The sequence below is a fragment of the Anolis carolinensis genome, chromosome 1, assembly GCF_035594765.1.
Source record: "Anolis carolinensis isolate JA03-04 chromosome 1, rAnoCar3.1.pri, whole genome shotgun sequence".
NCBI classification, from domain to species: Eukaryota; Metazoa; Chordata; class Lepidosauria; order Squamata; family Dactyloidae; genus Anolis; species Anolis carolinensis.
This window is the reverse complement of record NC_085841.1, coordinates 259,467,079-259,487,888: the sequence shown is the minus strand read 5'-3', so window position 1 is coordinate 259,487,888 and position 20,810 is coordinate 259,467,079. Positions and strand designations below refer to the sequence as shown.

The 20,810-nt window shown below is 41.8% G+C and overlaps 1 protein-coding gene across 5 annotated transcripts in view; it reads left to right on the top strand.

Moving 5' to 3' along the window:
* The first annotated feature begins 1,540 nt into the window (after window positions 1-1,540).
* rab3il1 (RAB3A interacting protein like 1) overlaps window positions 1,541-20,810 on the top strand; it is a 44,025-nt gene continuing 24,755 nt past the window's right edge. Inside the window, exon 1 of one of the 5 annotated variants that reach the window (XM_062967465.1) lies at window positions 1,541-1,849. In XM_062967465.1, coding sequence (XP_062823535.1) covers window positions 1,839-1,849 — 11 coding nt within the window. In that variant the 5' untranslated portion in view covers window positions 1,541-1,838. The remainder of the gene's footprint in view (window positions 1,850-20,810) is intronic. The other 4 variants (XM_062967467.1, XM_062967466.1, XM_008115878.3 and 1 more) reach the window with 4 other exon arrangements.

Sequence of the window (20,810 nt, the reverse complement as noted above, 5' to 3'; positions counted from 1 at the left end):
TTAAGGTAGTGGTGTGCAAAGTGTGGCCCCTGAGATATTGTTGGACTGCAACTCCTAGCAGGGAGAGGCAGCTCTCAAACGGAAAAGCCTGGGTTTTCCTTGGCTTTTTGGCTTTCCATTAAACTCTACCTGGACAAAAGATCACAAAAGACAACTCTTGCAATGAATTACCCTTCAAGGACATCTTGATACACATGTCAACTGCTTACTGAGCAATACCTGCTGCCACTTCCTTCCCTGCTCCTCTTTACTGCTGCAATAGCCAGAGGACAAAGAAGGAATTGATTGCCATGCATTGCTCAAAAACAGGAGAAGCATGCTTCTGTTCTTGGGAAACTCCAGGAGCCATACGGATGACCAAAGAATGAGAGATATGGGGCGTGGCTGGAAGTCTGCTTTCTAGCTTTGAAAAACTAGTGTTTGGTTTAATAGTGAATGGGGGTGGGTGGGTCAGTGGGGGTGCAACCTGTTTAAAAGGTGAGCTGTTGCTCCTGGAGGCTTCTCTGGGAGGCTGCTGTCAAATCAACTTTGTGTTGTCGAAGGCTTTCATGGCCGGGATCACAGGGTTGTTGTATGTTTTCTGGGCTGTATGGCTATGTTCTAGAAGTCAGGAGAGAATACTTCTAGAACATGGCCATACAGCTCGGAAAACATACAACAACCCAAATCAACTTTGACTTACCGTGAGCCTATGCAGGAGAGACCTCCATGTTCCCCTGTCATTTTTCAGACTCAGGACAGCCATGGCTTGAATCTATGCATCTGAAATGGGATCTTCCTGTGGTCCTCCATTTTACTGCTATGACGGGAAGGTAACAGTGCTCCATGCAGTCATGCCGGCCACATGACCTTGGAGGTGTCTACGGACAATGCCGGCTCTTTGGCTGAGAAATGGAGATGAGCACCAACCCCCAGAAACGGATACGACTAGATTTAATGTCAGGAGAAAAACTTTATGTTTATAAAGGTATCATAGGATCCAAACCAATATCTATTTCTTCCTTGTCTACAGTCTTATAGGTTCCCCTATATACATTTTAGATTAATTTTACATTGAGATGCTGGATCATTGCCACTCCTTAACAAAGTCCTCTAAAAGTTCTCATTTTAAAAGTACAGTTATTTTATCCATTATCAACAAATCTGTAATGTATTTTTTCCCATTCTTCCAAGGGAGGTATCTCTGAGGTTTTCCAATGTCTAGCATATATCAATGCAGCTGCCACTGTCATGTAAAACATTTCTTTCCCCGAATTTCCTTTCTAGTTTTTCATCGGGCATGTTCAAAAGGTACATTTGTGGTGTCACTACTGGAAACATGTACTGATTCAGATTCGGGAGGTTTTTTAAAGCAGGGGCTGGATCCAGGCCATTGGTCAAGAATGCTTTGAGTGAGTATCCCAGAGGGTTGGACTAGATGGCCCTTGGTGGTCGCTTCCAACTTTAGGATTCCGTTCTATCCTCTATCCTCTCCGTCCGTGAGAGGATAGAGGGGGAGAAGGGGTGGTCACGTGAAAGCGGGGGAGGGGGGGGAGGAGAGCTTTCGGGGAGGTCACGTGACCTCTCCTCCTCTTCCTCCTCCTCCTCCTCCCCTCCCTCCCCCGGCCATCCCTGCCTTCTCCTCCAGCTGCGGAGGCGTCCGAGCAGCTGGGCTGGAGGTCTTCCAGCGCCTGCCGCATCGGCTCCAGGAGGGGACAAGCCAAGGGAAGCTGGCAGCCCGGCAGTGAGATCTGCCTTGCAGGGAAGGAGACCCGTCCTTGGCTGCTGCTGCTGCGGCGGCGGATGAGGAGCCCGCCTTCTCTTCCTGAAGCTCCGCCGGCGACGTCCTTGGAGGCAGCATGTGGCGGGGGTAGGTGCTGCGGATTAACGGGGAGGGTGGCAGAAAGGGGACGGGAGCGGGCTGCTTCCCCGGTGCCTTTGGTCCTGCCTTCTGCTCTGCACCAAGGAGGGAAGGCTTGGAGAAAACCCGGTGCGTAGGTTTTACAGCTCCAGGGTAGATGAAGGGTGCGTGCATCTACACTGCGGGATGAATGCAGCTTGACACCACTCTCACTGGTGCCTTTCACTTTCCCTGCAAACCACAGGATTCCACAGCATAGAGCCCTGACAGTTCAAATTGCAATTGCCTTCGTTCAACAGCAGTGGTTCTCAACCTGGGGACCCGAGATGTTTTTGTCCTACAACTCCCAGAAATCCTAACAGCCCCCCAGGTTGAGAACCACTATTCTACAGTGTAGAGGACCCCAAACGGTAGGGACCGCTCTGTGCCATGTCTTCTTCCAGTCGCATCTCACTTATGGTGACCCTCAGGCGCCCTGTCACAAGGTTTCCTTGACACGATTTCTTCCAGAAGGCGTTTGCAGGTCCCTTCCTTGGGCTGAGAGAGTGTGACTCACACAAGGTCACCCATTGGCGCAATAAGTTAAACCCTTGTGTTGGCAGGATTGCTGACTTGAAGGTTGGGTTGCTGACCCGAAGGTTGCTGGTTGGAATCCAACCTGTGGAGACTGCAGATGAGCTCCCTCTGTCAGCTCCAGCTTCATGCAGGAAGATGAGAGATGCCTCTTATAAGGATGGTAAAAACACCAAAACATCCGGGTGTCCCCTGGGCAACGTCCTTGCAGACAGCCAATTTTCTCACACCAGAAACAACTTGCAGTTTCTCAAGTCGCTCCTGAGATTGGGGGGGGGGGGGAGCGTGTTTCCATCAGGGCCAGGCATGTAGCCAGGGGGGGGGGGCTTGAGGGGCTTCAGCCCCCCCTCCCAAAATTCTCAGGGTGGTCCGCGAGAAGGCCTTACATTTATTATTTAAACTGTTATGTTTATTCATATCATGATCTGATCACCATGCTCAATATATCCCATATGCATGGGGGTACTGGGATAACGATACAAAACATTTGCTAGGGTACATCCTCTCTCACTTAGACTCAGCCACCCCCCTGAATCAAAATCCTGGCTACAGTCCTGATCAGGGCCATAGCCAGAAAATGTTTTGGGGGGAGAGGTTAAAACTTTTTTTAGTGAATCATGAAGAGTAGTTCCATAAAGCAAAATAATTTAGAAGTCAGGCTCCATCGATAAATTTTTGTGGACACTCATGGGGATTTGGTTAACTAGTTAAAATTCATGAGTAAACCAGGTTTTGTTTTAAAAAAAAACTTGCAAAATTTTGGGGGCGGGGGTTTGAACCCCTAATCCCCCCCCCCCCCCCGGCTACAGGCCTGGTTTCCATGGCCCAGCAGAAGTTCGAAACTAGGTTTCCAGAGTCATCGTCCCAATGTTGAACCCTCTGTGGGCCGGGGTTGTGGGATACTTTTCCCCGTCTTGCTTTGTACACTCTCCCTGCTTTTCCATGCTACTCCTCTCCTCCTCACTAACTTCCACTAGTTCAAGCATGAACCTGATGGGCAAAAATCACCCAAGGATGGGCGGGAGTCATGGGACTAGAAGTTGGGAATGAAGGATAATTTTATTTAGCTGTCTTCTAGCTGCCAGAATCACATGTCCTTAGCAGGAGGAGATTGATAATCTGGTCTCCAGAATTTTGACCCTCCTGTTGAATTCTGAAGAAAAAGTAAACACACCATTCAGAAGAACTGCTGTTGTGGAGTGCCTTTCTGTCGTTGCGATATTTGGTGACCCTATTAGAGGCTGAGAGTGTGTGACTTGCCCAGTGGTTCTCAACCTGTAGGTCCCCAGATGTTTTGGCCTTCCAGAAATCCTAACAGCTATTAAACTGGCTGGGATTTCTGGGAATTGTAGGCCAGAATACCTGGGAACCCATAGGTTGAGAACCACTGGACTTGCCCATGGCAACTGAGTGGGTTTCCATAGACAAACTGTGTTCCAACACCCAAACCACTACACCACACTGGCTCTAGTCTGAAAAGCCCAGGAGGGTATTTTTGTTGTTATTGCTATACCCATTTTACAGATGAGAGCTTATTTGCCTGACGGGTAGAGAATGAGGGAATGGCCTGCTCCAGATTAATCCTTAGCTGACCTGGAGTTTGAATGACTTTGAGCGTTCACCTGTGGCCACGGACGGTTGCTGGGTTTAAACTGCAGAAAGCCACAGTGAGGTCAAGTTGTAGAAGGGATTTTGTCATAAGAAGAAAAGCAGATCTTCCCAGTATGTGTACTGGCCTCCATCCTCTTCAACCAGCTGCCTGTGGGACTGTGGCAGTTGTTTTTTTTGCAGGCTGGCAGGCTAGGAGAGGTTTTAGAGACCTCCATGGATGCATCTTCACTGTGGCTCAATGTTATGGAATCATGGGAGTTGTAATTTGGTATGGCACCAATACCCCTGGAGTTGTAATTTGGTGAGGCAGAGAATGCTAAAGACCTGGTAAAACTATAATTCCCATGATTCCATAGCATTGAGCCATGGCTGTTAAAGTGGTCTCAGGCTGCATTAATTCTACAGTGTAGACTCACTCCATGTGTGAGACACAAAACAGAAAACATTGCTACCTCAAAGTAAAGAAAAATAATTTATCAGTCTATCCAGTGACTAGTCACTATTAGTCTTCTGGGAGGTCTCTTGTACAGTTTGTGGTCAAAATGTTGAGTTTCTGTGTATGCATGGCATAGAGCAGGCATGGGCAAACTTTGGCCCTCCAAGTGTTTTGGACTTCAACCCATACAATTCCTAAAAGCTGGTAGGCGCTTAGGAATTGTGGGAGTTGAAGTCCAACACACCTGGAGAACCAAAGTTTACCTATGCCTGGCATAGAGGAATGTATGCTCCAAAAGAGGGGAGAGCTGGGGAAAGAGGAAAAAACAAAAAGTTACGTAAATGCCAGCTTCAATGAGCTTGCAATCCAAATTTTAGTTGAAGCAAATAAGAGGGGTCAGCAGAAAGCAGTAAGTGACAAAAGAACGCAAGATAATGGATTTGAAGGTAAGATGGTAGATTTAAATCCCAAGTAACTCAATATTTTATTATAGGGTCAACCCAAAGGTCACAAGTTAGGGAGAGAGTGCTAGTGCTGAAGAAGGAATGACTGTAGAATTCAGACTTTTCTATAAAGCAGCACAGCAATTTGTTCATCCCTCCCCTTTCTCTTTCTTTTTCCATGTTAGAAAAAGGTGAATGTGAATAACGAAATGGCACAAAAATGAGCTTTACTTGAGTTGAGGATGAAGGCTGTCCATGTTCTACTGTTTAATTATTTCTTAAAGGCTGGACAGGAATCTGTTTAGGATCAGTGAGAAAAGGAACCTATTGCCCACCTAAAGCTTCCTGGCCACATCTCCCATCCTCTTTTCCTAGTGTCAATGATGGTTGTGGCATCTGGGAGTGCTAGAAAGAGAAGAGGAGACACCCCTGCTTATTTGTGTCTCTGGCTCAATTCTACTATAGGAGGCCTCCATTTTTGCTGGAGTTTGATGTACAGGACCCCTGTGAAAATGTAAAAACACAAAAATTGCTCTTTTTTACCCAAAGCACCAGGGGCCCCTGGTGGCACAGTGTGTTAAAGCGCTGTGCTGCTGAGCTTGTGGACCAAAAGGTCCCATGTTCAAATCCCGGGAGCAGAATGAGCGCCCACTGTTAGCCCCAGCTCCTGCCAACCTAGCAGTTCGAAAACATGCAAATGTGAGTAGATCAATAGGTACCGCTCCGTCATGCCGGTCACATGACCTTGGAGGTGTCTACGGACACCGCCTGCTCTTTGGCTTAGAAATGGAGATGAGCACCAACCCCCAGAGTCAGATATGACTGGACTTAAAGTCAGGGGAAAACCTTTACCTTTACTACCCAAAGCAACACATCTCTAGGAATTTCTAAGTCTTCCAGCATGACTCTACAGCTAACTTCTGTTGGAAGCTGGCCGTAGAATTGCACTATAAGATCTACAGATTCCTAGAGAGGGTTTCCCTAGACATCTCTAGGTTCCTTAGCATCACATCATGGGAAAATATGTCTCCACTGATGCTTTCTCACCAATCCTTGTTCCCATAACAAGCCACATTTTTCAAAATTCAATTCTCATGGGGACAGAAAGTGAGGTGAAATCTTCTGAAGAGGGGCCCAGACAGTAAAACAAACACCACAATGGTGTTAACCCTTCCCTATGCTATTCAAAGCTAATAAATAAATATATTTGGCTCTAGTTACACTTAAAAATGTACCTGTTCTGACTTACATACAAATTCAGCTATCTAGCTTGCCAGAACAAACCTACAGAACATATCTTGTTTGACTGCCTGTACTAGCTTTGGCCCTCTCCTAGCCAATGTGTGGCTCTCAGCAGGATTCCTCTGAGTTGCTATGTCCTTCAACCCCTCTCCCAAGTAAATTAACTCATCACTAGACAATAATTGACTCTCTGGTTAGTTACAGCTCCGAGGAGAGAAATGGCCCTCGCTTGATTCCAAAGGGAAGAAATCTCAGGTTGCATGTGCTACTGATTTTCATCTGATGGCATTTGCCTCAAAATCATCCCATCTCTAGAACTGATGTTACCATGGATTGTGCCTTGGATTCCTTTTCTGCTTTTCCTAGCACATGAATTGCATTCCTGTGGCACAAATGGCGCATGTGAGGTTAAAAGGCAGTTTGTCAGAGTACAAACAGTCTTTGTCTGGAGGGGACCATCCTGGGATTTTAATGATGTTCTGGAGAGTTGTGTCATTAAAAAAACTAGGAACAAGGCCTGTTCTGTCATGAGTGGAAGACCAAGTTCTGTTGTCTTTTAAAAAAGTACAGAATTGCAGTATGGGGCAATCTACAGATAACAAGGTTTGATTTTACTGTGTGATTTGTTTACATGTGGGAGCAAAGAACTTTGATATTCTTGTCGCTTTGATGACAAATAGGCTACTTTTTAAAGATTACCAATCCCACAATCCCTCAACCAACACAGCTAGTGGCCATACTAACTGGGGCAATTTTGGGAATTGTAGTATCCCCACCACTACCCCCTTTACCATGCTCTGCCCTTGATGCTCCAAATTACAGAGTTAAAATCAGTGATTCTGCTACCATAAGGAAAAAGCAAGAATACCCATATTTTCTGGTTTAGATCCTTGGGAACTACTTCTATTCATACCTGATTTTTAAAAAAAATGATAGGATAATATTCTTGGAATTCGTGCAGCAAGATAAGCAATGGGAAAGAGAGGGACTATGTTTTTCCTTGAAAAGCTTCAGAATTGATGTGTTTATGAACCATATCAAATTCATGAAATGACTTTGATTTAAGCGTGTCCTTTGTTTTATTGCTTGCATTGTTAACTTTGAAGTCTGGCACATTGGAGTTTCCTATTTCTACCAGGTGTTGGGAGTCTCCAGCTTGCCAGGTGTATTGGAGCTGCAGCTCCCAGCATTCCAGACCACAATATGGGCTGTCAAAGCTGCTAACAGTTTAACAGCATCTGGAATGCCACACAGTTCCCTCCTCTGGTCTATATCTTGTGACAGCCAGATACTCTAGGAAAACGGGTTACTTACGTCAAGAATCTAATGCCAGAGGAGCTGGTATGAAGCAGTTGCTGCTTTGAAATTCAAAGACTCCATTTGCAGATCAGTCACAGTTTGTGTTGCCCTGATTTACAGCATTTCAAATTTACCACATTTCTCCAGAAATAAATAGCCTTAACCACAATGCATAGCTTTCACAGTGTGCTGTTGAATGAGATGGGGGACCAAAGAGAGAGAAAGAGGTTGTGTTGAATGCTGAAAATAGGCGGAGTTTATATTTCTCAGTTAGGATAGTGGAGAAGTGGATAACGCGGCTGGGATGCTGGCATTGCTGGGAAGAAGGGGTTCCCTTTACCTGCTTAGAAGGGGAAGCATGAGGGGAGGAACTGAAATCTGGAGGAAGGCTTTATTATTTATTATTATTATTATTATTATTATTATTATTATTATTATTATTATTATTATTTACATCACTTCTACCCCGCCTTTCTCAACCCTGAAGGGGACTCAAGGCAATGTTTCCTTTACCTGCTTAGAATATGATGGTTTGAAAAAACTGGAATTTTAGTGTTTTGATGTGGCTGGTTCATCTGCTTGCTTAGGTGGTGTATGTTTGTGTCATTGTCTGGAAGTTACCGGTAAGTCTTATTCAAAGGTGCGCCTACACTGTAGAAATAATGCAGTCTGACCCTGTTTAAACTTCAGTGGCTCAATGCTATGGAATCCTTGGATTTGGGAGGTACTAGCAGAAGGATAACAGTTTTGTAAAACTACAATTCCCAGGATCCCACAGCATTAGTAGTAGTCAAAGTGGAGTCAAACTGCATTAATGCCACAGTGTAAATGCACCCCAGTGTGGAAAAAGCACATTCTGATGTTTTATACTTTATATTTCTTTACAATTTGTGATTTTTGGACTATATCAGCATTGTTGCACACACCACCTCGGTTTCCAATGATTTCTTAGGCTTAGGCAACTGGCTCCCAATTTTATTTCAATCTCAATTTACATTATGACTCTAGGAATGCAATCCCAACATAATCAAGACCCATCTCTAGTTGGATAGTTTGTTGCATAGTTTATTTGTGAGGCATATGTCTTTATATATTATTTTTCCATAAGGAAAAAAATTGATAGCTGTTGAGGAAAACGGCAATCTTGTCACATGGTTTTTATATAAGTATTCATTCATGTTTCTGTCATTTTAGTTTAAGCAAAGGTTTCCCGTTATAAACCAGTGTTTCATCTAACTTTTGAATTGAACACTGCAAGAATTCACATACAATATAACAAGGCAAGGCAAGGCTCTATTGTTACCTGATTAAAACAAAGCAAGGAGCCCTGGCTGTGAATATATCTTTTTGGACATTATTCCTGTACTAAGACTTGGCACTAATACTTAATTCAGCTCTGCACTCCAGGAGATTCATTTATATGTCTTTGTGAATTTATTTATATAGGAGACGTGTGGATAGTCTGCAGTTTCTGTCCCAAAAGCATGCCTCTTTGGGTAAACGAAAGAAAGGCCCCTTCAACACTACCACACAATCCAGGTTATCAAATCAAATAATCAACATAATGTGCTTTGAACTGGATTATATGAGTCTGCACTGCCATATAATCCAGCTCAAAGCAGACAATCTTGATTTTATATGGCAGTGTGGAAGGAGCTAAAGAAATGCATTCCACTTTGAAATGTAAATTTGGTCTATTTTTCTGCAATACGTATGATAGTTGGATGACAAAAAAAAGGCTAGCGTATTTCTTGCATTGGCAAGGGTATATTTTTGTTGCTGTTCACAATGCTGTTACTTTAGAAAAAAACTGATACCCTTTTGGATGGCCTATATTGTCTACATGCCAAATATGACACTCATATAAGTATTCTGCTAGAAATTACTTGTAGGCAATTTGTCCTGCCAAAGCAATTCTGGAAACTAGAAGACCCCCCAAAGGTACTGAATGCAGATCCCACATATTTTCCCTTCAGCTTTCCCTCTTTATTTTTTACAGAATCTGGCTTTAAAAAAATAACTAGTAGTTTCCACTTGGCAGAGAACATAGAGTGCACTCTGGCCCGCTTATTTAAATTACAGAATAATTCATTGAGGTCCCAATTCAATGCAGGATTGCTAGGACATTAGGCGAGAGGAGCATCCCTGCCACAAAATCATGGGGTGAATTTACTGAAGTGTCATTTCAGAAGCCTGTGTTATCACTTTAACTAAAGTGATGGAGCTCTATTGTCATAGTTACAGCTCATGATGCTCTCCTGCAAACCTACCTTGGCTGAATTCTGATGAAAGCATTTCCAAGCATTTCCACGCAGCAAATTCTGTACTGGGAATGATATCTGTAGGACTCTTCCAGTCATAGGGTGCCTTAAGGACAGGTATCTGGAGAGTCTTGCTGAGGTCCTGCCATAACTGCTTGCTCGAGGCATTCCCACATATGGTGTGTCATTTCCCAGTGCCCCAATCTGCTGTACCTTGGAAACGGGTTGCTAGGAGAGCTACCTGCCTGTAGAAATAAGATTTTGGTTCATGACCATAAGCATGAATTCTCTGCCCTTATGGTAGACTTGTCTGTGCTAATGCAGATAGGCCAGTGCAACTCTATATATACTAATGCAGAGTAACAGTACCACTAGGGTATTATATAAGCCTTATCTTTAGCTTGATTGATTTCAGTTGGTGGCAGTTCAAACAACAGTCTGTGAAATTGACTATTAAGGGATAAGAGGAATTGGACTAATATTTGTCATCTATGAACATGAATATGGCAGAGAAGCCCTGAGTCTTGACGCCTGATACTTGCTACCCTGTTCCCACCAAAATGAGACAGGGTCTTATATTAATTTTTGCTCCAAAAGATGCTTTAGAGCTTGTTTTCAGGGGCAGTCTTATTTTTCCAAATTGACTTTTTAAATGAACTACATCTAGGGCTTATTTTTGAAATAGAGTTTGTATTTCGAGCACCCTCAGAAATGTTGAAAAATCATGATAGGTCTTATTTTCGGGGTAGATCAGCCTCTCGTCAAAACCAGGCAAGATTTTGGAAAAGATTGTTAAGGAAGTGGTCCGCAAACACTTAGAAAGGAATGCGATCATTGCTTAATAGTCAACACGGATTTATCAAAAATAAATCATGCCAGACTAATCTGATCTCTTTTTTTGATGGAGTTACAAGCTGGGTAGATGCAGGGAACGCCATGGATGTAGTGTATCTGGATTTCAGTAAGGCCTTCGACAAGTTCCCCCATGACCTTCTGGCAAACAAAGTAGTAAAATGTGCGCTAGACAAAACTACAGTTAGGTGGATCTGTAATTGACTAAGCGAACGAACCCAAAGGGTGCTCACCAATGCGCCTTCTTCATAAATAAACAATGAAGCATAAATAAATAAATAATGGTGCATAAATAGTATAGTGTCTAGATCCAGGGAAGTCATGCTACCCCTCTACTCTGCCTTGGTGAGACCACACCTGGAAAACTGTGTCCAATTCTGGGCACTGCAGTTGAAGGGAGATGTTGACAAGCTGGAATGTGTGCAGAGGAGGGCAACTAAAATCATCAAGGATTTGGAGAACAAGCCCTGTGAGGAGCAGCTTAAAGAGCTGAGCATGTTTAGCCTGAAGAAGAGAAGACTGAGAGGAGACATGATAGCCATGTATAAATATGTGAGGGGAAGTGATAGGGAGGAGGGAGAAAGTTTGTTTTCTGCTGCCCAGGAGACTAGGACGCGGAACAGTGGCTTCAAACTACAGGAAAGGAGATTCCACCTGAACATCAGGAAGAACTTCCTAATTGTGAGAGCTGTTCAGCAGTGGTGGAGGCTCCTTCTTTGGAGGCTTTTAAGCAGAGGCTGGATAGCCATCTGACGGGGATGCTTTGAATACGATTTTCCTGCTTCTTGGACTGAATGACCCGTGAGGTCTCTTCCAACTCTATGATTCTATGATTTGGGGGGAAAGAGTATTTAGTAAAATTGCCAATGAAGGGCTATATTGTAGGGTGGTTTTGTTCCATTTGTATGAGGCCCGTCCTAACAGGCCCTATATCCCAGAACTTGATCCCAGGTTTTCTGCTTTAAACTGGATTATATGAGTCCGCACTGCCAGATAATCTGGGATAAACAGAGAACCTGGGATTATATCCTGGGATATAGGGCCTGCCTGGAAGGGCCCATAGTGTTTGTGAAGTACATGCTTTGCACACAGAAGACCTCAGCTTCAGTCCCTGGCATCTTGAGCAATGGCTGTGAAAGCCTTTAGCCTAGAATTCTGGAGAGCCATAACCAACCAGTGTTGACAGAACTAATTTGAATGGACCTATGGTTGAATCCTGGGATATGTAGGGAGGAGTAGTAATACATTTTCAGCCATAGAGTTTCTTTGGTGCCTCATTGGATTATAAACACCAGGATTCCATAGGTAGGAACCATGGCAGTTAAAGTTGAATACTAGCATTAAAACTGTGCAGTGTGAATGGGCCCCTGTTTGAGAAAGTACAGGAAAATTACTGTTAGGTCTGCTCCTCATTACCTATAGAGGTACTAAATCAGAGGTTCAGTAAAAGTTCAGTTTTTTTGAGTTCACATAGGTCTTTAATAATAAAAAGGTTGCCCAAAATAATAATTAAATCAATGGTTTGCTGCCTGAAAACAACCATAGCTTTTTAAAAAATTGGTATTTGAATACAAACTACCAGGATCGTGTTATCTTTTCGACTCCTGGTTTTTATTTTGACAAGGTTGTTAGTTGAAGAAACTATTTCTAACCCATTGTTTTGCATATTTGTGGAGGAAGACCTGATTTCTGTTTGAGCAAATGGACACCTTGGATGATTAAAAAGTTTGTGGTTATGACTGTTAAGAAGCAATTTTTAAGCATTCCCAGAAAATTGGCATTGAAGAAATACATGTGGGAATGAGATGAAGACTTTTGATATGAACCACTCATTTCTAGCTTTTCTATAGGAAGTGATTTAGGACCTCAGCTATTTTGCTCACTTGGCAGTTCTTCTATTCACAGGAAACCGTTGCAGACAGAGGCCCTTTTCAACCAGATCAGGGGAAGTGACCAGTGGCACTCTTTATTCCTGTGCAGGTTGTCTAAAATTTGATTTCAGTTGTAAACCTGTTTTGTGCCCTCTTTGGGTATATACCATATATCCACACTGTAGATTAAATGCAATTTGACACCAGTTTAACTGCCTTGGCCCAATGTTATGGAATCCTGGGATTAGCAGTTTGGTGAGCTACAAGCATTATTTGGTAAAGAAGGCTAAAGACCTTGTAAAACTACAATTCCTGGGATTCCATAATATTGGGCCATAGCAGTTAAGGTGGTGTTGAGCTTTATTTATTCTACAGTATAGATGCACACTGTTTTTGAGAATAAAAATGGCTGCATTGGGAGCTTTTTTTCATGTCGGGAGCGACTTGAGAAACTGCAAGTCGTATCTGGTGTGAGAGAATTGGCCATCTGCAAGGACGTTGCCCAGGGGATGCCACAGATGTTTGATGTTTTACCATCCTGTCAGAAGCTTCTTTCATGTCCCTGCATGGGGAGCTAGAGCTGACAGATGGGAGCTCACCCCACTCCCCAGATTCAGCAACAACAACAACGAGAGGAGGTGCTCAGGGAATTCTCTTGTTCAGGTTTCACAACAACTTGTTTGGATTTAGTACTGCACATACCCACTTGAATGATGCTGTCATGCAACCTCTTAGCTGTTGTGCCTCAGGCTGCAAAATGTCTTAAGCCAGCCCTGAATAAAGAATCTTTGCCTCCTAGGACCTACAGCTGAAACATGGTATTTCTTAACCCAGCCTGCTTGTAGCACACTTAGGGAAAATTGAAATTCATTTGAACATCTGAAGGTTATCTGGGTCCCTTGAACCTAAAAAGCCAAGGTGCAAATTCCAGCCCCACTGTAAACTTGCCACATGATCTTGGGTATGCTCTGAAGCTGACTCTGCAATTTCATCTTTGAAATAATAATTACCTAAGCATATTTCCAAATGGGGAACATTTTTAACAGTTGGCAATGCTGGTTCAGCATATCTGACATCTGTAAAAGCCATACAGGAACTGACATTTGCTGTTTCATCTTTGTTTCTCCAGTGTCTACCAGAATAATATGGCAATATCCAATGTAGGGAATGTGACAGAAATAACTGGTGCTATTCTCCTAATTTCTGTAGGTTTTAATGCAGCAGTGCTACACTTGTCACAGGATAAGTTTACAGTAGAGTTTCACTTATCCAACATAAACGGGCCAACAGAATGTTGGATAAGCGAAAATGTTGGATAATTAGGAGGGATTAAGAAAAAGTCAATTAAATGTCAAATTACATTATGATTTTGCAACTTAAGCACCAAAACATCATGTTTTACAACAAATGGGCAGAAAAAGCAGTTCAATACACGGTAACATTATGCAGTAATTACTGTATTTATGAAATTAACACCAAAACATTGCAATGTATTGAAAACATTGACTATAAAAACATTGGCTACTAACAAATTGATTACAAATAAAGATAGAATTGCATAAAATGAACTTGCAGTAACAATATTATTGGAATTTAAATCCGTAAAAAGTTCAGTCCTTGCTGCCTAGAGAAACAGCTGTGGATCCAGGCAGGAGGCAGACTGCGTTGGATAATCCAGAACATTGGATATGCGAAGGTTGGATAAGCGAGACTCTACTGTATTCACAATTTGATTTAAAATGTATCTTCTAGGAATCTCTAGGTCCCCCAGCGTGATTCTGACCAACTTTCTCCAGTTATGCCAGAAGCCCTAGAGATGTCTAGATAAACCCCTCTCTAGGACTCTCTGGATCCTCTGGTGCAGATCTATGTTCAGCATCCAGTTCACCATGAATTCAAACTGGAAGACTTAGAGATTTCTAAAGAGGTATTCTATTGGGTAATTTGTTTTAGCAGTTTCTTTATTTGCCACCTAACCCCAGTAAACGTGGAGGACTTACTCTATTCCAGGCATGGGCAAACTTGGGCCCTCCAGGTGTTTTGGACTTCAACTCCCACAATTCCTAACAGCCACTTGACCATTGGACAAGCTGACTAGGGCTTCTGGGAGTTGAAGTTTGCACTGAAAATATTAACCATCCCTAAAATGCTATGTTACAACTAAAAGATTAAATTAGCTTTTCACACGTTCCCTCTGTTCCCTGATTATTGAACCATTAAAGGCTTCCTGATGGAATTCATTACCTTTTGTTGTTCTGAGGGTTTAGTTTCTTAACATCAATCCAGGCCTTTTATAGTGCCAATTGGACAGCTTCATAAAGTAATAAGTTTGAAACTACATATTATCCAATTAGGTATTTTCCTTTTTCTTTTGCATGATCTTCCTGCATCCCAAATAAAAATATCTATCACCTGCTGCTGTCCATATTACTCAATCTGAACAGAGGCCTAAGAATCTGTTACGTTGAATAGCATCTTGAATCAGTCTACTATAGACTGCTTTTACTGTTATTTGTCATCACAAGCAGAGATGTTGTTGAATCAGAGCTCACAGTGTCAAATCCTTGAGACTTTTTGATTAGCAGCAAATGTAATGTCATTTGACATCCTGCATGATTTCCCCTGTTCTTTGTGAATTGAGCTACAATCTCCACAGTAACTAGAGAAGAAATAGATTTTCCCAGGAATTATGCATTTTCACAAGCTCTGTCTTGCATTTCAAATCCTTATTGCTGGTAAAGATGAAAACTGCCAGAAATAGTTTCAGAACAAGAGCCCTTTGTACTTTTGGCCTTTCTGGATGCATCCACACTGTAGAGTTAATGCAATTCCACACTAACTACCATGATTCAGTGCTATGGAATCATGGCAGTTGCCGTTTGGTGAGGCACAAGCACTCATACTGTAACCCCCAGTATTCCATAGCATTGAACCATGGCAGTTAAAGTGCTGTCAAACTGCATTAATTCTACAGTGCAGGTGTAACCTCTATGGGATGTTTGCTATAGAGATTATCCTGAACTTCAAAACTATACAACTGGTCAGAGCTTTCCAAACATTTCAATAACATGGAGTAGAAATCTGTTCCCGGAACTATCAGGACCTCTGGTTCCAAATATAAAGGCTACAATTCCAAACATACAAATTCATAGTCTTTATCCAGCACTTTGCTTTGCTACCATTCTACTTCATTGGGAAAAGGTCATAACAACATAAAGCCATGCGTTTGTGCATGCGTATGCACATACGTGCATTTGCCAATGGTCCCAAGAATCTGAAAGTCTCATTGCATATCGGATGAAACAGGATACCTCAAATCTTGTAATTGAGAATGGGTTCCTGCCATACTAAGCATTTAGTATGTAAGCAGCAACTAGACCTTATATACTAAAAGCTAGGGGTCCATTTGCTGGGGTTGCAGCTAGCATGACATTTCTTTTCCTCCTCTCTATTCATTCAGTTTAATGTTGAGCAACAGAGCTAAGTTTTCATCTCTACATGGTTGGCCTGACCTCAGAAGATTTGCATCTGTTTTGAGGTTTCCATGGGATTTGAAATCTTGTGGGACTGAGATCTCACAAGCAGCACTTTCTTGTGAGATTGATATATCCTTATACCCATAGGGTGACCTTGGGTAAAACACATTTTCTCAGTCTCAGAGAAAGGCAGATCTTCTCTGATCTTGCCAAGAAAACCCTGTGAAAGATTTGCCTTTGGGTTACCATTAGGGTTGGGAATGATTTGAAGGCACACAACAACAACAACTAATATAACTCATGCTGATTTCCAGAAAACCTGCCAACTAAATACTCTACTGCTAATAACAAGTTAATCTTTTTGTGAAGGGTTACAATTTGAAATTTTATATATCTAAAAGTTGATGTACTCTGCTGATCAAAACCGAAGGCAGGGGGAAACACAGGAGTCTCTGCTTTTAACCACAATTAGGCAAATGTAGAAAAGTTAACTTTTGAACAGCGACTCCCAGAATCCTCCAGTCTGGATGATCGTTGGGATTTGTACTCCAAGAATTTTGCTAATTTTGCAATTAAGAGATTGAGACTATTCCCAAACTATTGATCATTATGAGTATTATTCATCTGTATGTTGTATACTGTGGGGCTTTTTTGGTCATTTTAGTATAAACTCTATAGCGCTCCATGCAGTCATGCCAGCCACATGATCTTGGAGGCGTCTACGGACAATGCTGGCTCTTTGGCTTAGAAATGGAGATGAGCACCAACCCCCAGAGTCAGACACGACTAGACTTAATCTCAGGGGGAAACATTTACCTTTACCTTAGTATAAACTTACAGGTTTTGAGCCTTACTTACTATTATCTATATATCTTCAGTCCTTGTTCCTGCTTATCTTTTGGCTTCCTAGCATGCTATTTTACTTGGAATAAGAATTGAAATATTACATAAAAACAAAGTTATCCAGATTAAATATCTTTTTGTTATGTTTTGGCGCCTTTATTTTTTGGCAAAGCTGCTCCCTTTTCGATGTTCTGTACTAATTATTGTTCTGGCTATTAATTTTGAAAAATAAAGGCTATTTTTCTCTGGTTTTCTTTGCTGTACTTCAGGACTCTCCAGATCTGTCTCCTGTCTTCTAAGATATCTACTTACATATTCAAAGAAATCCAATAACATCTCCTTTGATATATCTGGGCTGGTGGGCTGCTACTTGTTAAAAATGTAGGTTGCATGAATTTGAACTGACACATTCAGGGAAGAGTGTTCTGCTGTTTTCTCTTCTTGTGAGGAGGAATGTGAGATCACAGGGCTGGTTATATAGATAACATATACTGACTCATTCCAGACCTCTTTCAAATATTGGCTATTCTCTGTCTGAAATGTAATGCCATTGGCTTTGCAAACATTTTCCTGCTATTTGATTCACATGGTTCTCAATAGCAGTCTCCTCTTTTCAGACCTTTCCCCCCATGGGTTTTCTTCTCTCATTCAATTCTTCTTGTTCGCAGTGTATGTATATATGTGTGCATGCATGCAGTAATTGTGATGCTATCAATTATTTATGGTTACGGAACAAACATTTTTTTTACAGAAGGATTTACAAAATTGTTGAGGCTTGCCTTTGTTTTGTACAGGGAAAAATACTTGGCTTGTTCCTGTTTTGTAGATGGAAAAAAATGGGGCAAATAAAGGCTGGTTTCCCCGCCTGATGAGGCATTTTATTTGGGAGAGAAGCCTCTGGTCAAATCCAGCATTTAGTCCCTGTGAGCATTTTTGTTTCTTTAGACTGCTGCTTCTGCTCAAGGTTTTCCATCTTCATTTGCACAAAGTCTCTTTTGTTTCCCCCCTTGTTTTATATTAAAACACACATATTATGATGACATGCATGCCATGGGACTGGTATATTAACTTAGGAAGCTGATATCGGGGGAATTGCAGCGGTGTCCTAAGCCTGCCTTCTTCACACAATGCTCCTTTGCTAGCTACAGTGGTTAAGAAGTATGTGCCAAGGCAAGCAGATGCCCTCTTAAGCGAGTAAGAAAAGAAATGGACTGGATATTTACTTGTGTGGCCTGAATCTGCTGAGGGGCAAGAAAGAGCCTGACCTAAAAATGGATCAAAATAAAGAGGCAGAAAAAAATATGTGAAGAAGGGACTCAGACGACTCTGAAAATAATTGTACTGTGATTGAGCTGTATCCTATTTTCGCAAAGAAAAAAAACTGTAAGTCAGAATATACATCTGCACATATCATACATATTGTAAAGGAGAAGCACAGTGACCAGCACTGAGGATATGGTCTTTGCTAGAGTTCCTTTATTGATTTACCACCACAACTTTAGCAAAGACCATATGCTCAGTGCTGGTCACTGTGTTTCTCCTTTACAATATGAATGATGTGTGCAGATAGCTCTCACAAACAGAATATGTAAAGTGGCAAATTTACTCCCCCCCCCCCCCCCCCCCGTGTCAGGAGCAACCGGAGTTGTTTCTGGAGTGAGAGAATTGGCCGTCTGCAAGGACGTTGCCCAGGGGACACCCGGATATTTTGATGTTTTACCATCCTTGTGGGAGGCTTCTCTCGTGTCCCCGCATAGAGCTGGAGCTGAAAGAGGGAGCTCATCCGCACTCTCCCCGGGTGGGATTTGAACCTGGCAGCTTTCAGGTCAGCAACCCAACCTTCAATTCACGAGGCTTTTATCCCCTTGGCCACTGGAGGCTCCAGCAAATTTACTAATGCCGATTATAGGTTGATAAATGTTTTCCCCTTACATTAAGTCTTGTCGTGTCCGACTCTGGGGGTTGGTGTATATCTTAAATTCTAAGCCAAAGAGCCAGCGTTGTCTGTAGACGCCTCCAAGGTCATGTGGCTGGCATAACTGCATGAAGCGCCATTACCTTCCTGCTGGAGCGGTACCTATTGATCTACTCACATTTGCATGTTTTTGAACTACTAGGTTGGCAGAAGCTGGGGCTAACAACCGGAACTCACCCCACTCTCTGGATTCGAACTGCTGACCTTTTGGTGAGCAAGTTCAGCAGCTCAGGTTTAACTTGCTGCGCCATCAGGGGCTCAGTGCTGATTATAAATAGTGCCATATTCAGGTTTTAACTTATTTGACCTTCCCACATTTTGTTGTGTGAGAACCTGACCCTAAAATGGATTTAACATGCATTGTTACTGATTGATGTACACAAGACACTCAACACTGTTGTTCTGTTATAGCATGAAACATAAACTAGCAAGTCTCATGGCAAAGGGGTGAATACTTATATAACCAACAAGTGCAATTTTGCTGTTGTTGTTTATTTAACTTTTGGTCCACTTGGACCAATGTGTTTCTTCATTGTGTTCAGTATATCATGTATATCAAGTGGTGAAATCACAAGTGCCATTCTTGTGGGAACTGGTGTTGCACTGTAACTACAAAAGTGGTATTGCTTGGATCACACTACATTACTTCACAATCCCTTCCTCATTATTCGATAGTCCACTAGTGGAGAAGATTGTGAATAGGTAACCCATGTGCCTGCTCAGTCTGCTGTCCAGACATAGGGGGCTTACCTGTTATTTTTAAGAACCAAGTCTGAGAACGTGGAACTACTTTCAGATAACTGACCAGGTTTAAGCAGTCCATTTGCTTTTTGTGGTCTCCTTCCTTGAAACCTTTATTTCTGCACTATAATCGTGGATAAAATGAGTAAGAAAATTATCTTTAATGCTGTGATAGGGAATATCAGGTGGAGTTATTAGATGCCTTTCCTGACTCATTAGCTTACTATATTGAGTTTTTTAAAGATCTAAATTTAATGAGTAGACTCTTGAATAGTTTCATATGTCAACACTTAAGTAAGTTGAGTTGTTATTATTATTCATAGTAGCATTGTTATTTAATATTTCTACTCTGTTCTATATAAAAAAGATTTTATACCAAGGACATCTATAAGCTCCCTTCCCCAAAAGCATAACCAAGAATAGGGATAACCAGTTGGCATAATGCTCATTATACTGATTTTAAAAAAAACCAACCAGGCAGGTCACACATCAGAAAAAAGACAAATGAGCACTTCAATAAAAAACTAAAAAAACTTAAACATTTAAATAACAAATACAATGGAAAACACTAAAGAAATGGTTTAGCACCCCCAGCAAATAGCTCATATTACAAAAAGACCATCTAAAAGCTGTTGGCATGAATGTGGGGAAATTGGAACATTTATCCATATGTGATGCGACTGTGCCAAGGTACAAGAATTCTATAGAAAAATAAAGGGGTACAACTATATAACATACTATATGCTTCAAGATTACATCATGGATAGGAAAAATAAATATACCAATGGATACCCCAGGGGGAAATGAGAAGGCAAATGGGGAAAACTGATAGCCAAGGCAAAGGGCAACAGAAAATATAAGAAATTAAACCAGACTATCCTTACAATCCAACAAACAGAATGAATGCTAAAGGAAATGTAGGACTGTTCCTAGACAGAGTGGGGTGAACAGGAGAGGGAGTGGGGAGAATATAGTAGAAAAGGGATGGAAGCAAGTAGGGGATGAGGGTGATTACATATGAAATTTTAATGTCTTTTTTGTTAAGATATAGGTACCATAAAAGTCGCCTATGTTATCTTCTAAACTTCTTCATGAGGAAAAATGGTTAATGTTATATTCTGCTTGTTTCTCCCAAATTATAAAAAATAGACGCCCTTCTGTTTCACATCAGATGGCTTCTAATCTTTTTTTTTTTGGGGGGGGGGGATTCAACCAGGACTATGCTATTTGTTGGAAAAATGAAATGGTCCTGTTCCTCGATTTTAGTCAATAACACTATGTAACAAAATTTGAAAAAAAAATCTGTTCCTGGTTTGAAAGTATTATTTCCTGTTTAATTGTGTGATC